The sequence below is a fragment of the Coffea eugenioides genome, chromosome 9 (assembly GCF_003713205.1).
Source record: "Coffea eugenioides isolate CCC68of chromosome 9, Ceug_1.0, whole genome shotgun sequence".
Classification (NCBI taxonomy): Eukaryota; Viridiplantae; Streptophyta; class Magnoliopsida; order Gentianales; family Rubiaceae; genus Coffea; species Coffea eugenioides.
This window is the reverse complement of record NC_040043.1, coordinates 40,932,267-40,952,528: the sequence shown is the minus strand read 5'-3', so window position 1 is coordinate 40,952,528 and position 20,262 is coordinate 40,932,267. Positions and strand designations below refer to the sequence as shown.

At 36.2% G+C, this 20,262-nt stretch overlaps 2 protein-coding genes across 3 annotated transcripts; both read left to right on the top strand.

Annotated features, from left to right (window-relative positions):
• The first annotated feature begins 4,816 nt into the window (after positions 1–4,816).
• LOC113783690 (serine/threonine-protein kinase STY46) lies at positions 4,817–13,730 on the top strand. 2 transcript variants are annotated; one of them, XM_027329896.1, is made up of 16 exons: positions 4,817–5,464; positions 5,927–6,041; positions 6,916–6,989; positions 7,178–7,297; positions 7,800–7,854; positions 8,561–8,632; positions 9,184–9,234; positions 9,500–9,675; positions 9,750–9,857; positions 10,795–10,868; positions 11,088–11,263; positions 11,850–11,945; positions 12,591–12,671; positions 12,758–12,811; positions 12,941–13,075; positions 13,213–13,730. In XM_027329896.1, the coding sequence occupies exons 1-16, from the start codon at positions 5,256–5,258 to the stop codon at positions 13,288–13,290; spliced, it is 1,674 nt and encodes a 557-aa protein (XP_027185697.1). In that variant the 5' UTR covers positions 4,817–5,255; the 3' UTR covers positions 13,291–13,730. The 2 variants fall into 2 exon arrangements, with proteins under 2 accessions (XP_027185697.1, XP_027185696.1); XM_027329895.1 differs by having other exon boundaries at positions 8,522–8,632.
• Positions 13,731–15,632: 1,902 nt separating this feature from the next.
• LOC113782582 (mechanosensitive ion channel protein 6-like) lies at positions 15,633–19,711 on the top strand. Its single transcript, XM_027328463.1, has 5 exons — positions 15,633–17,584; positions 18,429–18,552; positions 18,663–18,956; positions 19,095–19,297; positions 19,423–19,711. Exons 1-5 carry the CDS (start codon positions 15,633–15,635, stop codon positions 19,709–19,711), a joined length of 2,862 nt encoding a protein of 953 aa, XP_027184264.1.
• The last annotated feature ends 551 nt before the right edge of the window (positions 19,712–20,262 follow it).

Below are 20,262 nucleotides of genomic sequence, written 5' to 3'. Positions count from 1 at the left end.
TTAATTATTGGAGTAATTTGCATCTACTAGAAACATGGATGGTGTGGAATGCTCTCAGCAGCGCGTTCAAACTTCAAACTGCTTTTTTATTGCAACAAATACAAGGACAGTGTTCAAACGAGAACAGCTTCAATCTCTTGTTGCTTATCAAAGCCTTTGTTCATATCACACAGGTGGACAATAATACGTAGGAAAATGATAAGAGTTGTCTAAAGCTTGTCATATACAAGCGCAACAGGAGAGTACTTCTCCACCTTAAATGAAAAAGAAAAATAAATATTGTGGTTTAGTGCCCGTTTAGAGTTACGGTGACTTATTAATTAAAAAGTAGAAGTTCACTTCATGCGTGTTGTTTGGATTTATATCTTCCGTCAGTGCTTATTGTATTGAATAATATGTAATTTTAAATTTTTAATGTATTTATCTCTTTATTGAGTTCATAATATGGGATAAAATTATTAAATTTTATGTTTAAAATTTTAAAATACTAAAATTTGAGTTTTTACTAAAAGTCCTTTTAACACTGATAACTCTATTCCTAAATTTAAAGGATGGTGTTTACTAGATACTTTAAAAGTACTTTAATCATCCACAAATGGTCTAAAAAGGAAAAAAGCTCTTACAAAATAGCAATCCAAACGGGAGGTTTTTGAACACATCCATCCTTGCACGCTTCTCATGTACTAGTGCATTTGGTGTTATAGAATTATTTATGGCAAATTGAAGTCCAGCATTTTAATGGCCAACCAAATGTTTATAGTTATTTGACAAACAAGTTTTTGGCCAAGTTTGTCTGCTACAAGTTTTTTAATAACTTTAGTTATAATAATCTCAAAAAAATTTTAAACTATACATTTTAAAATATTTAAAAATTTACACAATTCAAAAATTGTTTCTACAATTGCTACAGTAAAGTTTTAAACAAACATCCAAAAAACTCATTTGTCAAACAAGGTCATAATTAAACGCCCGATCTAAAATGATTTGAATGAATAAATTATAAAAATACGAGACCCAATGAGCTTTCCTAGTTCCGGAAGATAAACAAAACGTTTTTTTTTAATTTTTATGGAGCATAAACAAAAAGGAAGGGGATTCAGAACCCTCTTTCTTTCTTTTCTTTTTCTTTTTTTTTTTTGGTGGGTTCCTTCTTGTTTTTCTGGTCATGCATTGAAGAATATTGTTTCTTGCTATTCAAAGTAGCAAGTCAATCAAAATGCATTTGGGGCTGCAGATAGAACCAAAGGGGAGTCGGCATTTGCTTCGTCTTCTGTCCGTCTGTCTGTTAATGTTATTATACTCCGACTACTAATCATCACATCACGATCAAACGGAGTTGAGGAGACGCCAAAGTTGTCATCGCAAAAGTACTATTCATTCTGCACCTCAGAAGCCAGCATCAATCAATCCCCTCACACCCCACCACCTATCCCCGCTACTACCTCCATCTGCATATTTATCTGCATCTCACATACTTCTCATGAGCTACCTGCCTCTGCCACTAGCTTTGGTTTCAAAAGTATGTGCCATGTTAGCTCGATAAGTTGCCATCGAGCAGTGAAGACGTGGTGAATTTGCCTCTTAATTAATTGCTTCTAAATAATTTCGTCTATACGTAAAAATTTAAAAAAAAAGAGCATTTTCTGGTATATGAATTCAAACCATAGTTAGTAAAATATGATACGGGTATAGCACGAATTATACGTATGTGTAGTATATGGATTTTTTTAAAAGTATGATTAAAAATCGGGTGCAAAAATGTGTGTTCTGCAAAATTATTTATATATATATATATATATATGAATTCGTACATGAATATTATGAATATATTTGAAAGTTATGGGACTTTAAACACCGTTAAAATTACTATATTTTTAAAAAATTATGCTACATTTGTACTATTTTAAGTTTTATCCTTTTGCATGAGATGTTAAAAAATCACTTTATTTCTTTTATACATATTAATCTGCATAATTATGGTATATATTTCTAAATAGGATTAATTTTTCCTACATTGACAGTGTATACACTATCAACGTTGGATGAATAACAATTACGCAAAATTTAAATTTACAATTCAACTTTTGCACACATGTCATGAATTAATCGGTGATAATATATACACTGTTAGTGTATATAAGATTTACTCTTTTTTTTTTGGTATGTGCTGCTGTTATTTTGCATAGAACTAGAAAGATAAGTCACTGTCCTTACCCAAATTTTAAAGATTTTTCAAAAAATTGAAGTATAGTTCACAAAGTTTATTATATTTTTTGTACGGTAAATTGAGAAGTACGAGTATTTTTGAAGTATACGAAAGTTTTTTAAACTATACATACGAACGTGTATTACATAAGTATAGTACGAATATTTACTGACTAAGATTCAAATATTTGATATCAGCATTAGGCTACTGATCATCATACACCGTCTTTAATTGGTTATACACCCTTCAAGTGAAATAATGCGTGTTTATAAAATTGGTTATACACGCTAGAACTAGGGTTATGCTTATTATTGAGTTCAATCCTTAACTCAATCACTGAAAGTGGAAATTATACTACTGTAAAACATGTATATCTTAATTAGCTCTAGACTTGCAATTAAGGGATAAAGTTTGGAGTTTTATCTCCATGGACATTAATGGAAGAAAAGAGTTTAGAGGACTTTTTATTTTAATTATTTTTTAAACAGTAAGTTAGTCCAGGACGAATGAATAAGATGTCTACATTTATGCATAGTTTGGATAGCACAAATATCTCAAATAATATTTCGCTTACATCATAAACACTTTTTCCAACTCGCCTTTTTATATTTTCAATTACCTTTTTATTTCACATACATCACATCACAAAAAAGTGCTACAGTAATTATTCCAAATAATATTTCAAATAATACTCTATCCAAACAATCTCCTTAAGATTTGGCAAATAAGAATACAAACAATGCAACTTGTAGTAGTAGTCTAGACAAATGGAGCATAATGAAGTTGGTAAGACACTTCTGATGTAACAACAAAGATGTTACGGGTTTAAGCGATCAAATTCATTCTTCCTTAACTTTTCCTATTATTACTATCTAACAATATTAGGAGCATTAATAAATGGATAAACAATGGACCACCAAAAATGGACCAAAAAAAAAAAAAAAAAGACAAGGGCATGTACACGTAGGGTTGCCGTGTTTTTTGTGTAGGCCTAATAAAAACACATAGTATTTACCTAATCTACCAAATATATACACATACTAATAATTATTGGATTAATCTTTCCTACACCGACAGTGTATACACTATCAGCATTAGATGAATGACAACTATGCAAAATTTGAATTTGAAATTCAATTTTTGCATACATGTCATGAATCCAATGATGATATTTATTATATTCTTTTGCATAATTATTATATAAGATTTACTCATAACTATTATATTATTTTGCATTTATATACTTTTTCTATTTAATCTTGCTTACCATCCCTTATATTTATTTATATTTTATAATTAATTTTATATTTTTAAAAACATAATACCTGAAATATATTTTAACGAGTGTCCTACAGGTACCCGTTAGATAAATCGTAAAGGTAGTTATGGGCTTTGTTCCCCTACAATTACGTGTCTTATTACTAGATGGTTAAATTTTTTCCTTTTTTTTGGCAAAGAGAAATAAAACAAAATAAATAAATTAAACTTCAGGGTTGATGCAAGAAGGTTCTTGGTAGAATGAGTAACAAAATTTTACTAATTTGTTTTGGGGGATAAAATGCGTGCAGAATTGAGTAGCATTCTTGTTTGATAACAAGGCACGTAATAGCGGTTGCAAGAGAGACTGTGAAAGAAGGTAATAATGGGAAGCAGCACGCAGTTATGTAAGGTAACCCATTCACAGTCATAGCTCAGTTATTTCACGTATCCTACCATGTATATTTATATATATTAACAACTATTATCTTCTTTTATATTTATATTCTTTTCTTATTTAATTTTGCTCATTCTTTTTTGTATTTATTTACTTTCTCTGACTAATTTTATATTTACAAAAATATAATACTTGAAATATATCTTAACGAGTGCTCCACGGGTATCCGCTGGACCAACCGTTACTCATATTACCACATTGCCTTATAATAATCTAATCTGGAGTACTACCACAATTACGAGTGTATTGGCTCAAAGATTATTTGAAATAATATTTTGAAAAAACTATTTTAACATTTTTTTGAAAATATATCGATAATACAAGTAAATCAATATGTATAAATAAGGTGTAAATAATGTGTAATCCAAATATAGAGGGTGGATTGAGTCAAGTTAAATAAAATTTATAACATTATATTACATTTTTAAGTTTTTCTAACAGGTGCTCTAACACACTTAACATTCATCTAATTTACCGTATATATATATATATATATATATATATATATACTAACAATTATTATCCTCTCAGACATTTATATACTTTTTTTATTTAATTTTATATACTCTCCTTTGAATTTATTTATTTTTTCTAATTAAACTCATATTTTTAAAAATATAATATTTAAAATATATTTTAACGAGTACCCTATAAACACTTATTAGACATACAATAATATATATATATATTTTTTTTTCTCCCTAGTACAAATCATATATCTATTACGGAGTCCGTAGGCAATGCCAACGCCATTTGCCTTCTTGTGCTTCGTGAAAGGAGGAGGCGGAGGGACGTTAGTACTAAATTATTAATTATTTATTAATAAAATCCACGCGAGATAGCGCACTGCCGCCGTTAAATCAAAGCTTCTTCTTCCCTTCCCTTTTTGCCTTTGCCTTTGCCTTTGCCTTTGCCTTTTGCTTGCTTCCTTACGCTCCACTCCCACCCGTTACTGGAGGCCCACCTTGTCCATTACCGCCACCACCTCACAAAACACCCCCCAATCCCCCTTCCTTTTTCTGCTTTTCTGATCTCTCCTCCCCCACTCCCTCCTCCTCCTAAGAAGTAGGAATTCTTTTTTTTTTTTTTTTTAAAGTATACCTGTCTACTCCATTACCCAGAAACCATACTACAACCCGTTCGCTGTAGCAGAATCATGTTGCTGTTGTTATGAGGTGGGAAGAGCAGGGCAGGCCAAGGCAAGGCGTAATCAGGGCTGCAGATTTAGCTTAGTTTTTATGTGTCCTCTTTATCTTTGAGGAGAGTTGTCGCATCTTTCACATTTTTTTTTTAGTTTTTTTTTTTTGGATTTTGTCATCTTGATAATTTTTGTAAATGGTGATGGAAGATAACGAGAGTTGCAGTAGTAGAGTGGCGGACGATTCCAATATCAATATCAATAATAATAGTAATAGGCAACAGAGGAAGAAGGCGGAGGTCTACAATGAGGTGCTTCGGCGGCTCAGGGAGTCTCGCCACCCGGAGGCCCTAACCCCTGGTTTCGATCATCAACTTTGGTCGCACTTCAATCGTCTCCCCGCCCGGTACTCCACTCCTCTTCCCCTAATTCCTCCTCCTTTCTCTCCTCCCTCCGCATCGCAAAATGCCACACACCTACTCCTATATGCCGTCTTAATTTTGCATGCCATGTTCAGTTTTTTTCATGAATGCATGAACCAGTTGAGTCATGACTTTGCATTCTTGTTTGTTGCTACCTGCTATCATTCTCTCTTGCGGATTTTTAACAATCCCTTTCGAATTTTGTTGCAATTATTTTGATTCCGTTAGTACCTTTCTTTTTCTAATAACAAAAAAAAAAGAGAGAGAGAGAGAGAACAAATTTATCAACAATTTTCTGTTTTATTTGTCTTGACTTGAGGGTGATGGTGGCCTCTTGCATTTTTTATTTTTTATTTTTAATTTTTAAATCAATGCTTTTCTCTCCCTTCCCTCTTCCGCTGTTTACAGCCTCAAATTTGTTAGGATGTGTTGTTTCTACAATGAAGGTATGCTTTGGATGTAAATGTGGAAAGAGCGGAAGATGTTCTCACCCATAAGCGCTTGCTGCATCTGGCTCATGATCCTGTTAATAGGCCTGCTTTTGAGGTGCGCCTGGTGCAGGTAATGCAGCTTACGTTGTACGCCTCTTCGAGACAAATGCATTCTTTGTGATGCTCGGTTCTTCCTTCCTACTCATTTTCTGGTGGCGGGTCGATACTTCCGCTATTAACTGATTAACTTTTGACATCCTAAACATACTTTTCTTGAATTGCATGCTGAAGGTATATGCATATCTTTTATGCCGATTTCATTCCCTGCAGAAAAAAAAATCCGTGTCAAATGAGTTATAGTTGATGACAACTTTATTGTTGACATGAGAAATAAGGTTTAGTTGCTAAATGATAGTATATTTTTTTTCAAGTACCATTGACTTTGTTATTTGTTGCATATATTTGACAAAAATGAACACTATGTTTCTAAACTGTACAACTTCTGTAAATAATTCAAGCCACCAGCATGGATCCTGTGTTTGCATGACAGGGATATTTTATGGGGAACTAATCGCTGATCTTATCCCTGTAGATATTCAAATTTGATCTATGTTCACAATACAATTTTTCACTCAGTAATATGTATTGACATGTTGGCCATCAAAAACAAGAAAGCCTCGCCTAAAATTTTGTGAACTCATCTCATGTTACATGATGATTTCATCTTAACGCGTCCCGACTCCATTGGCACCCTTGCATTAGTGTTTAAAATCCGATCTCCAAGTTTTTTAATGCGTGCTTTTACGTCTCATATTTTTTTCCCTGATTTATTGGTACAATAGCTATATTTGTTTATGTAAGAAACTTATTTTCATTAGAAATTAGATAATTGTTTATTATCCAGTATGGTTAGTTGCTATCTCTTCTTCATTTGGGCTTTGTTTTCTGAACCCAGTGCATAACTCTTTCTACGTTTTAATCAAACTAAATTTCTCGTTGAGCAGGTTCCTCCTGTATCTGATGGGAATTCATTTGATTCTTCTGATCCAAGCTCTCCGAGAAAAGAAGTTGCTCGGAGGTAAGATCCTGACTGAGAATCCACGAATTTTATTCAGCTGACCTATATATGTATTGCAATATGACAGTTCAAGAAATGGAGACTATGTGATGCCCTTTAGTTCTTTTTTGTTCTTGAGGACAATGTTGTTTTTATGTGCACTTCTGATTTGGAAGCTGAAAAGTCTACCACCTTTTCCCATTTTTCAGCATCCATCCACCACCTGCTTTTGGTTCTTCCCCAAATCTTGAAGCACTTGCACTTGAAGCAAGTAAAAGTCCAGATGAAGATGCTGATATTACAGTACACCCCGTCCAAAAGGCTTCTCGGTAAGTAATATTGGGATCTGTTATTCTATTGGCGTCATCAATTAATACCTACACCACGTCCCAAAGGTTTCTTGGTAAGTAATAATGGGATCTGTTAATCTATTGGCTTCATCAATTAACACCTTATCTGCTTTAAGCATCGGTATCTCGAAGATCATGCATGTCCTTAGGGTCTCTGGATATTCTCATCTCATTTTGTCTGTGTCAGCAATTTTTTTTTTTCACCAAGTGGCATGATTACTCTGAATTATTCATGTCTGATCTTGTTGACTTGGAACCATATGAAGAATGTCAGTTTTTAGCTCAAACTCTATGTCATTTAAGTTGATAGTAGTAGTAATACTTATGATCTGTTCAGTGTAATTATGTGTTGGTTGATGCTGCTTCAAACAGAAACTTAGCAAAGTTCAAGGTATAGTCATTCTGTTATTTCATCAAAGATGGATTGAGTGTCTTTGTAATGATTAAGCCTTACATCTTCATGCTATTGATGATTATGTAGGCCCATGCATGAGATTACCTTCTCAACTGACGACAAGCCAAAACTTCTTAGTCAGGTAGTTGACATGTTTACTTCTTGGACCTTTATAACATTAATTGTCAGAACTTATTCATACAACTAGATCACTCTGTCAGACAACTACATTGTCAGTCAGAAGCCAGGTTATTATGACGAGCAACTAATGCCTTAGCGATACAATATGAACATTTAGATATGGCCATACATTGACAAGGTCAAGATGTTACTACACCTATTCTTGTTGTGGTACATATGCAATGAGCAAAGTCCATCTAAAACTCAAACCTTGTGGTCAAGTATCTTCAGTTGGTTTGTTTTGAATGAGTAAAGAGTTATTTGTTAAACATTTCTGGCTTAAATATCTTAAAAATTGTCAGACAAGGTTTGGTGTTGGTTCATGTGATGCTGAAAAATTTAGTCTCGGTTTTGCTTGTATAATTATGAGCATCTTGATGCATTATATGTGGTTTTGTTGTTCATTTCTCCTCCCTGTCCTCTTTTTTATTGTCCACATGGATTGAATTTGACATTTTAAGATTTTATGTCGTAGTACTTAATCACTTAAGATTTTATGGATTCAGGCTTTTTAATACAAACTCAATCACTTAATCTAGCCTGTCTAGAAGTTTGGGCTATGTTATACTACTTTTCTGTTTCCTCTTGGTTCAATGACTTAGATGAATATTTTGACGCATCTTCTGCAGTTGACTTCGTTACTTGCTGAACTTGGCCTGAATATCCAGGAAGCACATGCCTTTTCCACCATGGATGGCTACTCCCTTGATGTCTTCGTTGTTGATGGTTGGCCATATGAGGTATTTAATCCTGTTTTTTGTCCAATTATATCCCAATGACGGCTTGATTACGACTGAAAGACCAGTTCAGTCTATTGTGTGAATTATTTGGAGGTTTTAACCACACCCAAATCTTTATTTGGTTAGAGTCTAACTACTATAGCTTTTTAACTGACTTTTCCAGCCACATTTCAATTGGACCCTATAGTTAAATTGTTGTTTCAAATTTTGTCTGCAACTTTATAATTTTCTATTATATAATTCTCAAGCACCAGCTTTGTTAACCAGTGGCTAGGGGAGGGCTCTTAGTGTCCTCCTTGCTGCCGGGTTACAGGGTTAGACTTCTATGCCTGGCAGTTGGGGGTAGGAAGGGTGTCAGGAGGGGTGGGAGGGTTAAAACGAAAAAAAACAGCAACATGGTTTCTAATATAGTTTGTGAAGCTTGTCTAAGGTTTATCACTCTAACTTCAATTGATAACAAGCCCATGGGTAACTTGAGGACATTTTATTGACTTTTTGTTTTATTCAAAATACAAGGAAAGCTTTTAAATGACATTTTTAAAGCTGTTTAGGAAGTTGAGCAGCTCAGAAATGCATTGCAGGAGGAAGTTGTAAAGATCAAGGTACTTCTCTAACATGTACCTGATTCATGCTCAAACTTCATGTTTTCTTAGCAAATATTAACTCCATCTAATATTTTATGCCTTGTCTACATTATTTGGCTCCCCTTATACTGCATAGTGGGTTATTACTATTTTTGTACTTTTTACAAATTAACGGTTTTTTTTTAAGTTAATGCTATTTCTGCCATTTATATTTGTGTTTCAGTATATGCCTAGTGTCTATGGCTAATTAAGCTGAAACAAAATCATTTTGATCGCCATGTAGGAAAAATCTTGGCCAAATCAGCAATTTTTATCTCCTCTTGGCGGGTCTGATCAAACAGTAATCAAATGTGAACCTGACCATTTGACTATACCTAATGACGGTTTTGATGTTTGGGAAATTGATCCTCAACATCTGAAATTTGAGCACAAAGTTGCATCAGGATCATATGGTGATTTGTAAGTCTGTCCTGTAGTGGCCAATTCATGTTTTTCATCTGTTCTCTCAACTAACCAAAGAATTGATGTTTTAGATACAAAGGCATATATTGTAGTCAGGAAGTAGCTATCAAAATTCTCAAGGCTGAGCGTTTGAATTCAGAGTTGCAAAAGGAATTTGCTCAAGAAGTTTACATTATGAGGTTTGTATAATGAAAAATTTTAGCCTAACATTGCTCATGGGTAGTACTTTTTTTTTGACCTTCTTCTATGTGGAACTGTTGTGTTAAATCTTGGAATTAGTAGATAATTATAACTTTGGATTTTGTACTTGATAATGTTTACTTGGTTGCCCCCGCTTTCATCTGTAAATGGATTTAAAATCCAAAGATGTTCTTTATTATAGCATGATTTGTAGCTTGGAGATTTAGAATTTCGTGTATGAATTTTAGATTGATCATGCTGTTTTATGTCCCTTTACCATATGCAACAAAAAAAGACATCTGTCAGGAAAATTCTTACTATAGGACAGAAATTAACAATTATAATGTGCTAAAATTTGGTTCTGAGTATTCATCTGTTGAAATACTGGCACTCACCTACCAAGCACACGAGTCTCCCTCCGTTGTATGATGGAGAAGAGCTAGGTTATTGTTTTGATGAATGAATCCTTGAGGCTTATGGTTTGACCCCAGAGCTTGAGCCAAGACTCAGCTTTAGGGGTCAGATCAGCGATCAACAATGGTGCCTTTCTAGTTATCGACCCTGGTTCTCCTGTCTAGCTTCACATATCATCTGCTCAAGCTTATAGATATACACAAACATGTTCTTGCTTGCATGTCTTTCAGTGCTGCAGAATTTAGATACTGTATTGTGATGTAGTCTTGGATATATGGGGATAATGTCAAGATTAGCAGTGTTTACTTTGTTGCGACCAAGTACCACCAATAGCTCATGTATTACCATAAGATCAACAGATTCAGTTCTTTCTCTTTGCACTACAAATGCTATCGTTTACATCACTATCAGTTTTTAATTTAATTTGATTCACCATTAATCATACATCTTGGAGGTAAATCTCTGACTTTCTAATTCTTGATCATTTCTGTGCTTTCATTGACTAGTAATTGGTACTTGCAGGAAAGTTCGGCACAAAAATGTTGTACAGTTTATAGGGGCATGTACCAGACCTCCAAATTTGTGCATTGTGACAGGTTCTTCTTAATGACTAGAACATCTCCTGATAATATTAATAGAGATGATATAATAAGGGGGAGGGGGCCAAGAAGAGGAAATTGAGACAGCATTTGCTCCAAATACCTTGAGATTCCTCTTTTTTAATCCCTTTGATGCCACTACCATGTATCTTCAACTGTTGCTGTTTTAAGCATGCTTGATTTTTCTTTTTTTTTTTTTGGGTTTTGTTTCCACAGAATTCATGTCTGGAGGAAGTGTGTATGATTATTTACACAAACAAAAGGGTGCTTTTAAGCTTCCGTCTGTACTCAAAGTTGCTGTTGATGTATCAAAGGGAATGAACTATCTTCACCAGAATAATATAATACACAGAGACCTGAAGGCTGCCAATCTTTTGATGGATGAAAATGAAGTAAGACGTGCTTCAATATTCTCGAGGCTTTTTCCCCCAAGTTTGTCATTACTCATTTAGATTTCTACTAGTTTATTTTTTTCCCTTTATATTTTGTTTGTAAAAGAATCATTTTAGTGGTTGCTTGTTCTTGTTTCTATTAACCAATTATGGAAATCAATTCTACAAGTTAAACAACTGTTGAAGCATTTATTGTAATCTTGATCAGCATCCTATTCTTCAGCAGTTATTAGCCTGTCTTTATAGTGATAGATTGATGGCATAACTAGATAATGGTCTGTATGCTAATTCGATACATTAAGAGATTAGTTTGGTTGGGTAGGTAGATCTGAATGGCTCAAGTGATGACTTTGCTTTGAAATGAATAATGTAAAGACTTGAATTTGAAGAGGTTTTGGCGATGGTGAATATCTTTTCCATCCATGTTTCCAATAAAAAATTCCTAGTCCTTTTTCTTGGCTCTTCATTTGGAGGAAAAACAAGAAAGTTTTTGGTTGACTAGGCTTGGAAGAGATGTCTAGACATTTTACCTATCCATAGACTGGCTGGAAGGTTTCTTCTCATTTTACATATTTTGGTTCTATAGGTTGTGAAGGTAGCTGATTTTGGAGTGGCCAGAGTAAAAGCACAGACTGGAGTCATGACAGCTGAAACGGGGACATACAGATGGATGGCTCCTGAGGTATTCTTTACTGGATTAAGTTAAAGGCCTAATTATCAGTATTATTTTATGGTTTTGCATATGTTGCATGCTTTTTGTGTTTGTTTTCTCATGGAAGGTGGTGAGGCTCATGTGTTAAATGTTTACTTCAATTTGTATACGTTGTACTCTTTAATTTTGTCTTTACGGTATTATAAAGAATTTCTTGAAATTGTCATTTCAGATCCCTAAATCTACCTCTTACAAACATATTCTCCACGGCAGCTTTTACAATTTCTTTTTATGTAATTCTTCAATTTTGTTTCGATGTACCTTGTTGCGGGTTTTGTTTTTTAATGAATTTTCTTGAGGGGGAGGAAGGAATTGAAGGGATTGTCTTAGACGTCTGGGCATTTTTGTTCCGTGGAATTTCGTGAAAGTAGCAAAAGGTAGTATGACTTTCTTGGATTGGATGACTGCATAAAAGCTGCAAAGGTTTTCAAATTTGGGTGCTAGTTGACTGTTGGGAGAGGTTTGTTGCTGTCTCTATGCTTTATTATGCTGGAATTTTGATTAGTCATGGCATGGTTCTGACTTGTAATTGATGGTATGATATTCTGTGAGTTTTTGTCATTTCTACATTTCCTACTTGCATCTGCTTATAGATATTTTTGTTTCTCTTTGAAGGTTATAGAGCACAAGCCTTATGATCACAAGGCTGATGTATTTAGTTTTGGGATTGTTGTGTGGGAGTTGCTGACTGGAAAGGTGCGGGTTTTTTGTTGCAATAGTAATAATCAGGACAGAAATGTTAGTCAGCATTTATTGATTTATGTGTGCACATCTCTTGCCAGCTTCCATACGAGTATTTAACACCCTTACAAGCAGCAATTGGAGTGGTGCAAAAGGTAATAGTTTATTCATTCAATGAAGTAACATTCTCCAGGAACGAGTTAATGTTTTTGCTTAGCATGGCTGATTTGATTTATTTACAGATTTGTTTATCTAAGATGCTCTCCGGTTTTACTTTCTTTTAGGGTCTGCGACCAACCATCCCAAAACACACTCATCCAAAACTTGCTGAGCTACTCGAGAGATGCTGGCAGCAAGACTCAACTTTGAGACCTGACTTTTCTGAAATCATTGACATCTTGCAGCAAATAGCTAAGGAGGTAATAGAGTAATTTTGTTTGTAAGGTTCCTGTGTATGCCCCTAAATACCAAGTGCTTCCCCTTTGTAGCAAGAAGAAGTTTACAAGTTTTATCTTTCAACCCAGTTCTCTCCATGATATGAATATATGTGGAGCAGGTTGGTGATGAAGGAGAGGAGCGCCGGAAAGAGAAATCAGGAGGATTCTTTTCAGCCCTTAGACGCGGACATCACTAGATGAAGATACAGTTCCATTTCACTCATTTCAATTTCCCTCCCTTGTAGTTGATACTGTACAGCATCTGTCTGCCTTCTTCTTCTCGCAGTCAAATGTTTTCGTTTATGCTCTCTTTAATTTTCGACTTTAAGAGGCGCTAGATGATGTTTTAGCTTCTTTTGTGCAACATTTTTTTTTTCTGTATTTCTCTTTTTTGTTTTCTTGGGTAAGTTGTCGGTTGGCTCACCATCAACACCGAACTTCATCAGCGTTCTAACTTCTCAAGAGTCAGAAAGCGAGGATCAAAAAAAGAAAAAAACATCTAAAAGGCTATTCCATACTTTGAAAACCCACATTGATCATTCTGATTCTAGTTTCCTAAATGCTCCTCATCAGATCTCTGTGCACATGTAAAGTTATTGAAAAAAAAAACGCAGTATAAGAATGGCGATTTTGTTCAGAGGGTACCTGGCTTCTGCTTTATATTTGTGTTACTACTAACAAGCGTCGTGCTAACGTCTGAGGGGTCGTGTCTCACAACAAAGGCAGACCTTTCTCTGACAAATGTTGGGGGGCCAATCCTACTATGTTTTTCAAGTGCTCTAGATGCTTGACTCTTAAGTCTTGGTTGTAACAAAGAACAAATATTTTTGCCAAAAGAATTCTTACTGGGAAATCAAAACAAAGCAGTTTGAAAATTAAGAATAAATTTTATATATACTAATAGTGTATGTTTTATCACCTTTGAATCTATAATATATATGTAAAAGTTAAATTTAAATTAAATTTTGTATAGTTGTTATTCATCTAACGTTAAAAATAAAAATGTGTACACTATCAATGTAAGAATGATTATTTCTGGAAGGTTGTGTCAGTGTAAGAAAAAATTATTCTGAAAGGTTGTGATATAACTGATATTTGTATTTAGGGAAGGATAGTAGTTTATTTTCGACAAACAGTTTTTTTATGAGGCATCAAGCCAGCCTCTCTTCTTCCCTTTTTCTTTTTTTTTTTTTTGGGTTTGGGGGGCATTGGGCATATTAACTCAGGATTAATCTTCTATACACTGACAGTGTATACACTTTCACTGTTGGATGCATGACACGTAATTCAAATTTGAATTTAAAATCCAAATTTTGCATATGTATCATGCATCCAACTGTGATAGTATATATACTGTGTCAGTGTCAGTGTCAGTGTATATAAAATTTACTCATTAACTTATAGTAACTCAATTATGCTATGCTACTCATCAACTAAATGTCAGAATGTTTCTTTGCAAATGGAGGCTAATGACATGCTCTATCAAATTAAATCAGTGGGACAATAACGAAGTTTTTGCGGTGCTTTTTAGGAAAGAGTTGTGGCAGCAGCACGCTGGCGTTAATGTGGCGGCATCCTCACATTTCTCACCTTGACCAAAAAGACACAAATGGTACGATATGGCTTTCAACATGTCCAGTCCAATCCATTAAATATAGAAAATCTTACCTCAACCTATTCACCGTTTGGCAAGTGAGTTTTTTGAGTATTTGTTTAAAATTTTACTGTAACTTACTGTAAAAATTTTTAAAAAAATTTTTAAAATGTGTTTTTTTTTTTAATATTTTGAAGTGTATAGTTTAAAAACTTTAAAAGGTTTTTTGAGATTACTGTAACTAAAGTTTTTAAAAAACTTGTAGCAGACAAACTTGGCAAAAAACTTGTCTGCCAAACAAGGCCTAAATTACGTTCCACAACTTCGTCGGCCTCGCTGGTACTCCTCACTTGCCGTCATGCCGGCCACCTGTCGTAGAGTTTTTTCCTTTTTTTTCCTTCCTAAGGCTAATCCCTCTTCTGTTAGGAGTTCTTGAAACCTTTTATGCTTTTTTTTTTAAAAAAAAATTTCTTTGGTTCCTAAAATCAATAATATATAGTACATGCCAAAAAAAAAAAAGAAGAAGCTAGTAGTACGTACTATTATTTAGTTATTTGCCATATTCATTCTTTCCCCACGTACGTAAACATATTATCTTATAATGTAAAACTTTCCCCCTGCAATGCAAATGAAGCCATGCAGCACAACCCCATCACCAAAATTGGGAGCAGAAGCTGTTCAAAATTATTCTGTTTCCTCGTCATAACAAATTCCAAATCCCACAACTGAATCGGTGATATTACGCTAGCAGTATTTGGAAACTCCTTAATTTAGCCACACCATCGATCGATGAATATGGATCGCTTCTCTTCTTCTTCTTTCAACAGGTCCTTCAAATCCAATGGTAGAAAGATTTCCATTGAGAACACAGAACCCCCTGACCACGAGAAACAGCCCATTCTCTCTGATCATCATCATCATCATCATCATTCTCATCCAACAACAATGGCATCGCCCTCCTCCCCCACCGACGACCACCGCCGCGAAGTCATTGTCAAGATAGATGGCGGCCCTGATCATGCCCGCGACGCTGGACATGGTGGCACCAACAACCAGGTTTGGAGGGAGCCCAGCATCGAATTCTGGAAAGACAACGACTCGGCTTCCCCCGGAGGACTCGATTACCGCCACCATCCTACCAATGCCAATGATATGGACGTCGTCGTCCAGGATCCGCTGTCAAAGCTAATTGGGCAGTTTTTGAATAAACAAAGAGCTGCCGGTGCAGAGTTGTCATTGGATGTGGACCTGGAGGTGGATGAGCTTCATCGAGATCAGCAAGATGGCCGTAGCAGCTGCACCAGCATCAACGATAATCGTAGGAACCCCAACCCTCCAAATTTTCCCCCTTTGAGCGGAGATTACCAAACCCGCAATGCTGATCACAATGATGATTATGAGCTAAAAGTTTCCTACCAGCAGGCTCCTGCAGCAATGTCGAATCGTAGTACTCCTACGCATAAAGTGATTGATATCGCACCCGATGAGAGACGACGTCAATTTAGCAAGGAGATTGAGTCATCCTCAGATGATGATGATCATGACGAGGAGTTGGAGGAGGAGGAAAATAATGAGAAGGTGCATCCCCTGCAAGAGTTTCATAGGAGATCGAACACGGATGCCAATAACAGCAATGATGGTCATAATGGCGTTGATGATGTTCAGGTGCTGAGGTGCACGTCAATACAGAGGAGAACCGGTGTGTTAGGGAGGATGAAAACTAAGTCTAGGTTAATAGACCCGTCCCCTGAGAGGCCCGAGAGAAGGTCAGGGATGATTGGGAAGCCATCCGGCCCTATTAGGGTTTCCGGGATGTTAGGGAGGGCTTCGGGGATGTTAGGGAAGCAGCCTGCGCCACCGGATGACGAAGAGGATGATCCGCTGTTTGACGAAGATCTTCCCGAGGAATACAGGAAGGCCAACCTTAATGCCCTCACCCTGCTGCAATGGATTAGCCTTTTCCTAATTGTGTCCGCTTTGGCCTGTACTCTAGCCATTCCCAAGTGGAAGAAAATGAAGCTGAGAGGACTCCAGTTGTGGAAGTGGGAGGTCTTGGTTCTTGTTCTGATATGCGGTAGGTTAGTCTCTGGTTGGGGAATTAGAATAGTGGTGCTGCTCATCGAGAGGAATTTTCTTCTGCGCAAAAGGGTTCTGTATTTCGTGTATGGCATAAGAAAGCCTGTTCAGAATTGCATTTGGTTGGGTTTGGTTCTAATTTCCTGGCAGTGCCTGTTTGACAAGAAGGTTGAGGGAAGTAACAGCTTCCTACGGTTCGTTAATAAGCTAATGGTGTGCATGCTGCTGGCAACAATTCTATGGCTGGTCAAGACACTGATGGTCAAAGTCCTTGCCTCTTCATTTCATGTTAGCACGTTCTTCGATCGAATTCAAGAATCACTGTTCAATCAGTACGTTATTGAGATGCTGTCTGGGCCACCTCTCATTGAGATAAAGGCTATTCAGGAGGAAGAGGATAGGACGATGGATGAGGTTTGGAAACTTCAGAATGCAGGTGCCACTCTGCCGCCTGATCTTAGACCACCTGCTTTCCACTCTGCTAAGAGTGGAAAGTTGAGTGGAAAGTTGATGGGAACAGCAGGACTACCCCCAAGGCCTTCAAGAACACTTAGTGTCAAGATCTCCAGCCCAATGGCCAAGCATCATGATGACCCTGGTATAACAATTGATGACTTGCACAGGCTGAACCCCAAGAATATATCTGCTTGGAATATGAAGAGGTTGATGAATATGGTTAGACATGGGGTCCTGTCTACGCTGGACGAACAAATTATGGGCAGCTCTCACCATGACGAATCTGCCACACAGATTAGAAGTGAGTGTGAGGCCAAAGTTGCAGCAAGGAAGATATTCAGAAATGTAGCAAAACCCAGGGCTAAGTAAGCTCACATCAGTCCACCTTTTACCTTATCTTTTCAATCTTCGTTTCATGCACTCTGTCGGACTTTTAGAAGCTAAAATGCCTCTTATCCAGTTGCGTCGAATCAAAGATCACCTTCCATGTTTCATGTCTTGACCTTATTATACTTGTTTCCTTTTTAGCCAAAGCACTTGAAACTAATGTAATCAATTTTCCTGAGTTGTTTGCACAAATATAGTAAAGCTAATGTAATGTAATTCTGTTCTCTTGTATAGGAATTGGAAATTAGGCTTCATAACGATCCATGTCTTGTAGATTCAAATTAAGTTGATGGTGTCTGATGTTGATATATTTCTTAATAAGGGATTCGGAGATTTAATCCTGCAAAGCAGAGAATACTAGTATTACTCGAGCCTAGACAAGTTCGGGTGGCAGTTATAATAATCCTATGGTTTTGTTCAAGAGAAGTTGTACGTAGAAGGTGTTAGTTGGTAATCTCCGCATACATTGGCTCTTGATCTTAATGCAAATTTTGAAGACAATTTGGTAGTAGACCAGCTCATTTTATAGTTGAAGTTAGTAGTAGATTTTCCCTCTGATCCTTTATGGAATGTGAATTTTGAAATTTGTCTCAAATGGAGATATCAGGTATGAGACATGCACAATTTTTTATCAGAGAGATGGTCTTGGATGTTGAACCATTTAATAGAACCATGCGATGACTCCTTATAATCTTGTGTTTTTCTCTTGACAATAACCCTTTTGATGGTTCATCTGATTCACTTCACTCACTATCTGACTTCAGTTAGCCTTAGCACTTATATATGGAATCATGGCTAATTAAAATTCCGTACTAATTGCAGATTCATCTACCTAGAAGACATGATGCATTTCTTGCGAGAGGAGGAGGCTTTGAAGATCATGAATATTGTGGAAGGATCACCTGAAAGTGAAAAAATCAGCAGGGCGTCCCTGAGGAACTGGGTGGTATGCTTAATCATTTGATGCCTTGCAGGGCCAAAAATGGTACAAACTTGTGATGTCTAGCTGACACTGAGAAGGAATACATTTAAGTCTTTTATGCCTCTTCCATGCAGGTCAATGCTTTTAGAGAACGGAAAGCACTTGCATTGACACTGAATGATACAAAAACAGCTGTTAATAAACTTCATCAGATGGTGAACGTAATAGTTGGTATCATCATCGTGATTATCTGCCTCGTAATACTGGGAATTGCAACAAGCAAGCTTTTGCTCTTCGTAAGCTCTCAGATCGTTGTCGTGGCCTTCATATTTGGAAACACATGCAAGACAATATTCGAAGCCATCATTTTCTTATTTGTGATGCATCCATTTGACGTTGGTGATAGATGCGAGATAGATGGAGTCCAGGTAACAGATGAACGAAATCAATTACTGCCTTCTTTTTTTGCTTGCATCCCCTTGTAGGTTTCTGTTTTTTTATTTTATTTTATTTTATGTTTAGGCATTCAAGTCTTTAACCAGCAGCGCCTTCCTTAATAATTTCAGATGGTTGTTGAAGAAATGAACATTTTAAATACAGTCTTCCTGAGATTTGACAACCAGAAGATACTGTACCCAAACAGCACTCTTGCAACCAAACCCATCCATAACTATTATCGCAGCCCTGACATGGGCGATTCAGTTGATTTTGTTGTCCATATTGCAACTCCAGCAGAGAAGATTGCCATTATGAAGCAAAGAATAATCAGGTAACATGGATGGGATTTATTTCTGTGAGCAGTGGCTCAATGTTAACAGCCTAGACTGTAAGATCATTATGGAGTGATCAGTGACAAATTTGTTTGTGTGTTTTCTCCAATGGCTTCGAATGCAGCTATGTTGAGAGCAAGAAAGAGCATTGGTACTCCTCTCCAACAGTCGTGCTGATGGACCTGGAAGGCTTGAACAGGCTGAAGATGTCGGTATGGATTAGACACAGAATGAATTATCAGGACATGGGAACAAGATGGCAGAGAAGAGCCCTTTTGATTGAAGAGATGATCAATATTTTTAAAGAGCTTGATATTGATTACCGCTTGCTTCCCCTTGATATCAATGTTCGCACCCTGCCTCCTGTTAACTCCAACAGGTTTCCCTCGACCTGGCCAACTTCTTCTAGCTGAGCAAGAAAGAGCTAGAGAAAGGAAGCATGGATTTGACTATGGGATGCATTGCCTGCCTAGGTCCAGGTTAGGTTCCACGACATGCTAACCTACGTATGCAGAAGAAGTCTCCTACTACAGAAGATTTACGGAGTTTCTATCTCTTTTGCTTGCACGATTTTGTCTGTCTTTAAACATTGTTATTATGAGTTGCAAATGTGCTACTCCGATTCTTCCTTGTTCTTCCTTGTAAGAGAGAATCAATGCGGAATTTTTCCTTTCCTTTTAGAGCATCAATTTCTTTCTTTGCTACTAGTTGTTGTAGTTACAATCAAGAATTTAGTCAATAAATCTTTCTTGATAACGCTGCTCTCTACACACTAATCCCACTTCTTTAAAAGATGCATCAGCTTCAAATAATCTTTTGAAATACAGGTTGTCATATCAATTGGTAATTGTTTGACTTCTGCAAGTAGTACGTTCGTTAGTATAGAATTCAGTATTAATGGACAACTTTAAGTTAAGATTGCGAAATTGCTTTATGAAATACTACTAGTACCCTAAAATTCAGG